The following is a 9,528-nucleotide window of genomic DNA, read 5'->3' as shown; positions in this document are numbered from 1 at the left end:
TACAAATTACTTTTGATTCGGAAATATCATATTGGCGCCTATAATAACGAGGTACCCTGAGGTATCTATCATAAAAGCAGAGGTGGGTAATCATTTTTCTAGAGTTGAGACCTCATCACACTCAGCTGTGATACACCTCAACAGGTGAGTGAAACAGAAGATGTACAAGGGGCCTGAAATGAAGTCTTTAATCTGACCTACACTCCTTTCATCCCAGTGTTTCTCCAAGGCATGTGTCATCCAGATGGGAGAGGATACTGCGTCCTTGTTAACATTAAATAGAAATGGAAAACAATGCATGCTGGCAATTATCATCTCTCTCTGCCAACAGTTTACTTCCTGTCCCTACAACTTAACCACCTCCAGGTACCACCTTTTGACTTCCATCCAGCCTCCAACTCACCTGAACAGAAAAAAGCCTCATTCAAAAGAGATGAGCCCAAAGGAAAAGAGAAAGGATTAAGGAGAAAAAAAGTCATGATTTACCTTTAAAATAATGACTCATTTTATTTTCTTCTTTTAATACGTAGTTATAAATATATTTTGTCAAAATATATGATCAATATGGTCAAAACATTTGCACGTAAAGTCATAAATAAGGTCAAGGTGAATGTTTAGGGATTTTTTCCTTTTTTTTTTTTTTTTTTTTTTAAATAAAAGTCCAGCTATAAGGAAGCAGTCTGTGTAGTGTATGGGTGAGTGGATGGGAACGTGTGTGTGTGTGTGTGTGTGTGTGGTGTGTATATCTGTCCGTCTATCCTCAAGGACTGCCTGATCTCAGCGGCACCCACATCCCTCTACTACCATCTCCTGATAATTTTTCAGTACCACCTTATCATACTCATCCAGGTACAGCATGGAGATGGCACTCAGTTCAGTGGGCACACAACAGGCTTTGGGGATACTGGAATTGACAGAATTGACAAGGGTCTGCACAATGGCATGGTTGGTTGAGTTGAGGTGGTCAGCCAGTGGAAAGGGGCAGTCCCCATGGCAGTAGAAGGCCTGGTAGCCTGGTGGGGCCACAATCCAGTCATTCCAGCCCACATCGCTGAAGTCCACATAGAGCGAGTGGCGCCGGCAGTTCTTATTCTTCTTCCGGGCCCGCTGTGGGTGATGCTTAGGGCTACGCTTGGCCCTCCGGCGTCGGGTCAAGGCATGGCCCCGGCCATCATGGCCAAAGGTGACCAGAAGGGGCCGGAGCTGGGCCCAATTCCCACTCCCTTGAGGTAACGATCGGCTAATCCTGACATGCTGGCCCTGGTGGGTCCGAGTCTGATGGAGGTGAGTCACCTCAATGGCTAGCCCATAGTTTGGCTGCTTCTCCCCGGTCCAGCGAAGGACCGCAGGGCTCACATCAAAAGTTTCCCACCGTGTCACATTGTGGTGGACCAGTCTCGTGTCCAGTAGTCGTGTGATGAGGTGCCCAGGCACCACTTCTGCTGGGGGCTTCATAACCTCATAAATGTTTATACGGTGGAAGCCCTGTTCCCAGTCAGGGCCCTGGTCCACCTGCTCCCGGAAGAGCCGAAGCTCTGCAGAGGAGATCACCTCGTTCTCAGGGATGCTGCTGAGGTTAAAGAGGAAACGAAAAGCAGAGTTTTCACTGGTCCCTGGGATGTTCTCCAGATGTTCTAGGCACAGTTAGGAAGGAAGGGGAAAAGAAAAAGCACATGAACTTTTTTCAAAGATGGAAGAGTCAAGAGATAGCTCAGGGTTGGGCAATGAATGGTGAATTCTGCTTATGCAGGGGAAACCTACTGGGGGAAAATGAGCATACCCCTTAATTTGAAGGAGCAGATAAGTGGGGCAGCTAACAAACCAGCAAAATGTAGCTAGCACTTCTCAAGCACCAAAGACAGAAACTATCTCCCAGCCTCCTTGATATGTGTAATACTTTCCATGTGTCAACTCCTCTATGGCACCACCATCAGACTCCTCTTTTAAACCCCCCACCTTGGCTTTGTGTCCACAGTTTTCTTTACAAGTGGTTGTAAAGAAAAAGAGGGGCCAACAGAGCACAGGCAGGAGGAAACATGCACACAACCACCCTCTCCCTCTTCCACTATTGAGTATGTTACTAAACATTTCCCCAGCGATCTTGGAAACACAGAGCATGCCTTGTTGATCATGTTACAGAGGGGAAAATAAATTCCAACACAGTAATGATGCTGGTGGATTAATAACTCAGATTTACTTTGGAAAAGAAACATCCGCTAGGAAACATTCAGATCGGATTACAAGGCCCCTATTGAATAAACCCGACAAACACACAGCTGTAATATTAAATTCAGTAGGTGCTTTGAAAAAAACGGGCAGAAAACCCAGCAGAAAAGGCTTTGATATAGCAAAAACACACCGCTGGGGCTAGCCCACGTCTGAGTGCTGTCATTCCCCTTCCCCTGAACACCTCCCCCTCTGTCTCCAAAAAATAAGTTCGGCGGCAGCTCTGCAAATTCTTGGAGGTAAGCAGCTCTGTTCCTCAGCCTCCTGGACTGGGGCTTTGATGTAACCCGAACTCTTCCTCCCCAGGGCTTTCACTGCCCCTCTAGCCAGTCCCACTAGCCCTCCCCCACGCAGACTGGGGGAAGAGACTGACCTTCGTGGTGGAAGCTCCTCACGGTGTTGGCCCGGCTGGCCGGGCGCTCAGGATACTCCAGACCAGTGCTGTGGATCTGCTCTTCCTCCTCCTCCCCAGACTGAAGCCGGTAAAGATCCCGCATGTAATCCGGAATGACTGCACTCTTGCTAGGCTGCGGGCGGCGGCGCAGCCCAAACATCTGCAGAAGTGTCGCCTCGAAGTCCCGCAGGAGCTCATGGCTCTGCCCTGAGCGGCGTCCTCCCGCGTGGCCCTGAATCTCGGCGACTTTTTTCTTCCCCGTCTCAGGTATCAAACTAGCATGGCTCGCGCCTCCTAGCAGGACTTGGCATAATAAAACGACCATCAGCATTCGGTTACCAGGAATCATGGTGTCTCTGGGGAGGGGGAGGGGAGTGGAAGGTTAGAGAATAAATAAACACCAATAAATAGGGAGAAATAGAGATGTGTCTGCATATGCATTTAGGGCTAGAAATGGAGGGGCAGGATGGAAAGCAGGTCAGAAAGATCAAGTTTGTGTCTTCTCCCTCACACCACCCCCCCACCCACCAGCTGCAGCCATGCACGGCCTGAAAGTAAGAATTGCCCTGTAATTACTTGGTCTAACTTGTTTACAGTCAAATAACCCCAAATCAGATAGCCTCCATCCTGTTAATCTTTTTTTGTCCTAACTGCTATCTGAGCCATGATCTCAGCGTGGCTTCTTGAAGGATAAACAGTTAACATTGAGGGGGTGAAAAGGGGTGGGGGAGAGAGAATTAAAATGGCATTACTCTCTACTTTAGACCTTCAGCTTCTCTCCCTTTTCCTCCACCCTCAGAGCCCAACTTTCATAACTTCGAGTTGATTCAGAGCCAGAGGGAGGGAAAGTGAGAGGCAGGGGCTGGGAGAAGACAGAGGGCCACAGGGTCCAGAAGCCGAGAAGGTGGTCTGGGAGCTAACCGGGTGGCTTGAGGGCTTATTTTATTGTGGCCGATGAGTTTGAAATACTCAGCCAAAAGTGCCTGATGGTGCCCGCTCACCCCCAGGGAAGGGGTGAGAGACGATTCCGGAGAGACCTCTGTGAGTTTTGACAAGAGAGTGGGAACGCGCCACGGAGACACTGGGGGCTCCCCCAGGCAAGTTGGGTAGGAGAAGGGAGTGGTTAGCCCTCAAGGTACAACCCCGGGCTTGCAGATCTCTTTAGCTCCCTCGCGCTCCCCTTTCTTGCAACGCTGAGAGGGCGAGTGCGCGCTAGCAGCACTTTAAAAGGAACCGGTACGCTTCGAGCGCCCCGGCTGCCGGGCCAAGAAGGGAGCGACAGTGCTGCCAGGGAGCAGACTGTGGATATTGCAAAGGAGGTCCGACGGAAGGGACAGCCGGCGAGCAGGGGTGGTGAGGGCAGAGTGAATTCTCGGGAGGGGGAAGGAAGAGGTGTCTACTCACTGACAGAAAACAAGGCATATAATAACAGTCCATGATTCTTGACAGCCAATCTTGAACAAACTTGCTGGAAAGGCTCAGGGAAGCTGCAGCAGTGCGTTGCTCGGGATGGCACTACGGAATGGCTCCTAAAAGGAATATTTGAATATAATGAGACTCCGGCGCAGACAGGCTCTGTTTTTCTTCCAGCCCCTCGGAGTCACGTGAGCGCCGAGGCCCCTCCCGCGGCGGGCGGTGAAAGGGCCTGCGCGCCCTCCCCTCCTCCACAGCCCCCCGCCCCTCGCGGGCCCGCCCCCTCCAGGCGAGGCCAACCTCCGCGCCCGCCGCCCGAGCCTCAGCGGTCCGGGAGGAGCTCCCGGCGGCGCTCGGCAGAGCCCTCGGCCGGTGCCCCGCGGCCGCCGCGCTCCCCGGGCTACGGGCGCAGCGTGCTGAGAACCCGGTTCTCAGCGTGGTGCGTCGGGCTGGGCCCCCGCGCCAGGCCACCTGAAGCCAGAGGATTTGGGGCGCAGTGAAGGGGCTGCGTCTCGCAGCTCGAACCCGGCTTAAGTGGGGCCGGGAGCGAGGTCGGGAAAGTCTCACCCGCCCAAAGCCTCACCACCGAGAGGCACTTAAAAAGGAAAGCGCAGAGGGACCCTGCCCACGCGCGCGTACACACACACACACACACACACACAAGCAAACACGAGCTCCCCGCCACTTCCTCTCCAGGGTCTCCGCAAGGCCAAATATTGCTCCCAATGACAGCCAGTCACCCCTTGGCGAACGCCTACTAAGGCTCCGAAGAGCCAGGCCACCGATCTAGCTCCTGGCTGAAAGCTGCCGACCTTGTCACCCGCGGGGCCGGTAATGGGAGGGGTGTTGTTAGAGGGTGATCGCTGTGGGAAAGTGAGAGGGAGCGGCTGCTAGTCATTGCTCCGGGTCCATTACCGAGAATCCCCAAACCTAGTCCGCCGCTGCGTGGCCCCTCTCTCCCGGCAAAGCAGACCCCCGAAGAAGCCATTCCAGGCGGAGGGACAGACGCCGGGGCTCGCAGCTCCGGGCAGATTCAGAAAGAGGAGTCGCTGCGGAAAGGACGCATCACAGTTTTCAGATCTTAATGTCGCCGAGGTTTTACAACTCCCGACCCGGCGCAGAAAGGAAATCCCACCATGTTCCCCTGAGTCGAGAAAACGGTGAACAGCTTTCGGCCTGCGCTCGACCTCTGCGTCTGCGTCTCTCTCGCCTCGGCTTCGCTTATTTTTTAAACCACCACCACACTCCTTCCCCCGCCACTTCCTTCCCCCACCCCCTTCCTCCGTTGCACCAGCAGCAGAGTCGCACGCAGCAAATACTCCTTCAAGAATTTTACCTACCTACAGCTCAAGCAATTACTGGGATGTCCTGACTAATCGAAGATGCTGCCGCGCGCGTGGGTCGCTCAGCGCAAGGGCCTCTTCGAAAACCCGACTGGGCGCAACTCAGTGTTCAGCAGGGCCGGGCGCGCCAGGTCGCCCCCGGGGCCCGGGCCCCAGGACTCCTGCCCCAAAGCCCACTCCACCCGACCTCCCTTTCCTGAGGCTATTCCTAGTTGCTGCTTTGGGTCGCTCCGGAGCTCAGGGGCTCGGGTTGCCTGCCGCCCCACTCTCCACGCACAAACTTGGTTTTCTTCTTAGGGGCACTTGCAGGTAGACTTTGAGGAAGAAAAGTAAAGGATCGAGCAGCTCAGCCCTCCCTCCCGACCGTTGATGCCCGGAGTCGACCAACACCTCAGGTCCGGGTGCGGAGGCCGCGGGCGCCCCTGCGCGACCGTCCGCTCCCGGCAAGAGCCGCGCGGCTTTCGCCTTTGCTGGTCCCGCGCCACCGCTGGGGCGGGCTGCGAAAGGGTTGGGGAGAGCAAAGGGTTTTTTTGTTTTGTTTTGAGACGCAGAAGCCCTTTAAAAAGCCCGGCGAGGAGAGGTCCAGAAGTAGAGAAAGCAGACGGAGGCAAGCTGTGCCCGCGGGGCAAAGGGACAGTGGAAGGGGCGGGCGCCCGGGTTCCCCGGAAAACCCTCGGCCCCAAGGAATCTCCTGGGGCGGGAGAGCGCGGTTCTAAAACCGAGAGGATAGGAAGGGGAAGGGGGAGTTGTGTTTCAATTTCGGATTCACCAGGATTCATCTCTAATCACATTTTTCTTCTCAAATTTTTAAATCGAAAAGATAAAAGCCAAAAGAACTTTCATCCCCAGAATTTTTTATTGGGGGAAAGGAATGCAACTCGGGGTGGTTGTCCTTCACTTCCCTACCCAAATCTTCTCCTAATGCCGAAATGTGTTTACAGGTAGCCTCAGTTTACCAAGTATGTATCTTTTAGGGGTTTAACCTCTCACAAAGCCTTCAACTCACAAACCGCGATCCTTGAAAACCATCCTCCAAAGCAGTGCGTAGGAGGCGTCTAAGGCCCCCGGACCAACTCCCGCTGGAAGAAGCCTGCAGGGCCCCGTGAATCACTGGAGCCTTTCCCGTCGGTTCCGGGCCTGGAGGGCCAGGAAGAGCCGCGCGTCCGCCTTTCGTCCCGCCAGTAACTCCCCATAGGACACGACACCGCAGGAACAAGCGTCCTGGGAGCCCCTGGGATCCTGGCTGTGGTCTCTACGGACCCTACACCGTGAAATGATAGAGGGGAGGCTCCTTGGGTTCCGCAAGTCGACGAAAATAGCTCGTGGAGAAGGCGCGTCCTGCAACTGCAGTTCGCAAGCTCTCAGGGCGCCCCGCCAGCTAGGGGCCAGACTGGGTGACACTCCCCTCGACGCAGCCTCCGGAGCGGCGCGCACTCTCCAGAGGCCAGTGGGACTGCGCTCTCTACCGCAGAACCAGCTCCAGCTAGGTGTTCTCTCCCCATCTCGCCGTCGCTCTGCCCCCTCACTCTCTCCGGACCTCAGAGCCGGCTCTCTACTTCCTCCTCCCGCCCTTTCCGTCCGGGGATCGCAACCTCCAGCCCGTGGGCAACGCGTTCAGCCCAAGACCCCACAGTTTTTCCCAGCGACCCCCTACCAAGGGCTTCTCTTGTTTCTGCTCTCCTGCCCCGCACTTCCCAAAGGTGAGAATCTCCCAGGGACTGCTGGACAGAGAAGGCCTGGGCAGGGGCAGTAGCCGATATTTAAAAGTCTTTCAGCGCCAGCATCCCCACCTCCAGCACCACTATTGAAAAATAATTAGGCCACCTTTTGCCTCAGTCACAGCCTGTGACCAGCTTCTTCCCCCCAAGGCAGCTCCTAGACCCCCTCTGCCTGTCTCCCCTCACCAGGTAGCCTTGCTCACCATAGGTCCCTGCAGTAGCGGGCTCGCCAGCAGCAGCTCCTGGGGACCTCTGAACGGTTGCAGTGAACCTGGGCGAGGGCCGGGGACTGGGGCGCTGCAGGCTCGAGACAGCTTGGACGGGAATCCCATCGGGGAGACAGGCTAGATACTCAGCCGGAGCAGCAGCGGCGTCTCAGGCTCGCGTCCCTCGGCTCGGATGCCACACTCACCTAGCTTCCGGGCCGGGCTCCGCGCTCCTTCCCTCCCTCCCTCCTCCTCTGCCTTCTCGCATCTTCCTTCCTCCTCTTTCCCTCCCTCGCTTTCTTTCCTTCCTCCTCCTCTTCCCCGGCGGCCCCTCCCTTCTTCCCTCCTCCCTCGCTCGCCTCCCTTTCTGGGGATGGGAGCCCCGCCCACATCCTCCCCTCCAGCCGCCCGACCTCGCCTAGCAGGCCCGGGTCCCGGAAGCCCAGGCAGCGCCCGAGTCCGCAGCTGCCGTCCGAGCTGGGACGCCGTTGCGTCCAGCTCTGGGAAGCGGCTGGGGCTCACCTGGGGACCACGTGCGGAGGTACTAGAAAGCGTGCACCGACTAGTCGCCGTACCTTCCAAAAATACCCATGGGAGTCTGGGCTTCCCTGAGTTTAGTGTAACTGCTGCCCAAACTGATGATTAAAACACTGAGTAATCACCATTTACCCTGAGTAATTAGAGATAATGAAACACCTCTAAAATCAGGTTATGGAGAAAGGAGCTGTTGGATCGGTTTAAAAGGTGGCCTTCCATAAACTGTTAAAAGATTTCCAAACGTTGAGAAACAGGCTGTGTGCAGAACTGTGTGCCAGACAGAGATACCTATTGGGCTGTTAAAAGGTGAATTTCCTTCCAAAACATTCTTAAAGTGCGTTTTGTGGAACGCCTTGGTGATGACCCTGAGGTAGACCCCAGTAAACGAGCTCACTTCCCTCCTCCCCCCAGGGCCTAAAGACAGAGGTGGCCTGCAGACAGGCTGGGGCCACGTTTTTACAGTTAGAAAAATCTGTTTCTAGCTCAGAAGCCGTCTTAAGAACCGACAAAGCAGTTATTTTTGTTGGTGGTGTTACGGTTGTTGTTGATTTTTTTGTTCATTTTTGGTGTACCTAAGAATCCTGACACTCTGTCTTTCCAAGGAGGTAACCACAGAAGCAGTAACCTTTTAGGCCACAGGGAGACAAGAAAAGATGCCCCTTGGTCTGTTTTTAAAGGAAGAGGGGAGATGAGGAATTGGCCCTTTCATATAAAAACATTTTAGTAATCATATTAGCAGGGAGGTGGAATGTGGTGGCTTTTAAACCTTCCCAAACAGGAACTAATTTCACACACTGCCTCTGACAGAGCTGTGAGGGAGCTATCAGCCTCATCTCTGTTTTACAAACAAGGAAAGGAAGGACTACCGGGTTAAAGGGACTTGCCCAGATCTCTGAAGTAAATCACAGCCTCTGCTCCAGAGCTAATGCTTCAGGGAGGGGTTGAGGCTCATAGCCTGAGCTCCAGGTAGCCAGGGGAGTGCTGGAGGACTGAGCATTTCCTGTCCTGGATTTCTTTCCCTGGGACAGACATGACACTTTACTGTCTCCGCAAAGCATTTAGGTCTTTACTTAAACAGATATTGGCCCCGGGTGGCGCATCTATAAAAACTTTACGTTTATACACCTTCGATATTTAAAAAACAATAACTACTTCCTGTGTGGAACACAGATTACAAAGGGTGGGAAACACCTGAGAACAGAGAAGCAACTGTCAGAGCAAGGCCAAGACATCCTGCCATCTTTTCCAGGCCTAGGTCTTTTGGCCTAATAATGCACCAAACAACAGAAACAAGCTGTATGGCTTTGGGTGAGTCCTTTCATTCCAATGAGTCTCAGTTTTCTCATCTGCAGAATGAAAGGATTGGGCCAGATCATCTGCATGCTCCCTTTATATTTGAAAATGATTTGATTATTTAATTGTAAGTTTAGCCAAAATCCATCTTCTTTCATTTTAAATCACTCTTGAGTTCACTTTCTCTAAGAACCACTGATTAAAATAAGGCAGGGCAATAACACCACCCCAAAAGGAGGACAAAATATACCTGTAGCTTCCAAATAGTCAAAATCACAATTAATTATTAAAAATGATAACAGAAAATTAAAACTCCATTAAATAGTTACCTAATGTTCCTCCTGCAGCATCAGGCATCGTGCTCCTTTAGCATGGGACCTGAAGTCAGGACAGATTAA

The 9,528-nt window shown here is 53.5% G+C and overlaps 1 protein-coding gene across 4 annotated transcripts; it reads right to left on the bottom strand.

The window, feature by feature from the left end:
• Nucleotides 1-613: 613 nt before the first annotated feature.
• Nucleotides 614-7,568, bottom strand: BMP4 (bone morphogenetic protein 4). Of its 4 annotated transcripts, XM_058429769.1 has the most exons (5): nucleotides 5,169-5,260; nucleotides 4,949-5,082; nucleotides 4,025-4,149; nucleotides 2,600-2,976; nucleotides 614-1,634 (listed from the first exon to the last, which is right to left on the bottom strand). In XM_058429769.1, the coding sequence occupies exons 4-5, from the start codon at nucleotides 2,967-2,969 to the stop codon at nucleotides 778-780; spliced, it is 1,227 nt and encodes a 408-aa protein (XP_058285752.1). In that variant the 5' UTR covers nucleotides 2,970-2,976; nucleotides 4,025-4,149; nucleotides 4,949-5,082; nucleotides 5,169-5,260; the 3' UTR covers nucleotides 614-777. The 4 variants fall into 4 exon arrangements, with proteins under 4 accessions (XP_058285752.1, XP_032036116.1, XP_032036111.1 ...); XM_032180225.2 differs by lacking the exons at nucleotides 4,949-5,082; nucleotides 5,169-5,260 and adding an exon at nucleotides 7,507-7,568 and having other exon boundaries at nucleotides 2,600-2,923; XM_032180220.2 differs by lacking the exons at nucleotides 4,949-5,082; nucleotides 5,169-5,260 and adding an exon at nucleotides 7,298-7,546.
• Nucleotides 7,569-9,528: the final 1,960 nt, after the last annotated feature.

The sequence above is a fragment of the Hylobates moloch genome, unplaced genomic scaffold, assembly GCF_009828535.3.
Source record: "Hylobates moloch isolate HMO894 unplaced genomic scaffold, HMol_V3 SCAFFOLD_16, whole genome shotgun sequence".
Classification (NCBI taxonomy): domain Eukaryota; kingdom Metazoa; phylum Chordata; class Mammalia; order Primates; family Hylobatidae; genus Hylobates; species Hylobates moloch.
This window is presented reverse-complemented; position numbering and strand designations above follow the sequence as displayed.

Coding starts and splice junctions, on each gene's coding strand:
- BMP4 (XM_032180225.2), bottom strand. CDS start 7,568: ATGCGAGAAGGCAGAGGAGGAGGGAGGGAGGGAAGGAGCGCGGAGCCC. Junction 4,150..7,506: donor GAGCCCGGCCCGGAAGCTAG/GTGAGTGTGGCA, acceptor TATTCCTTTTAG/GAGCCATTCCGTAGTGCCAT. Junction 2,924..4,024: donor ATATGCCTTGTTTTCTGTCA/GTGAGTAGACAC, acceptor TATTATGCCAAG/TCCTGCTAGGAGGCGCGAGC.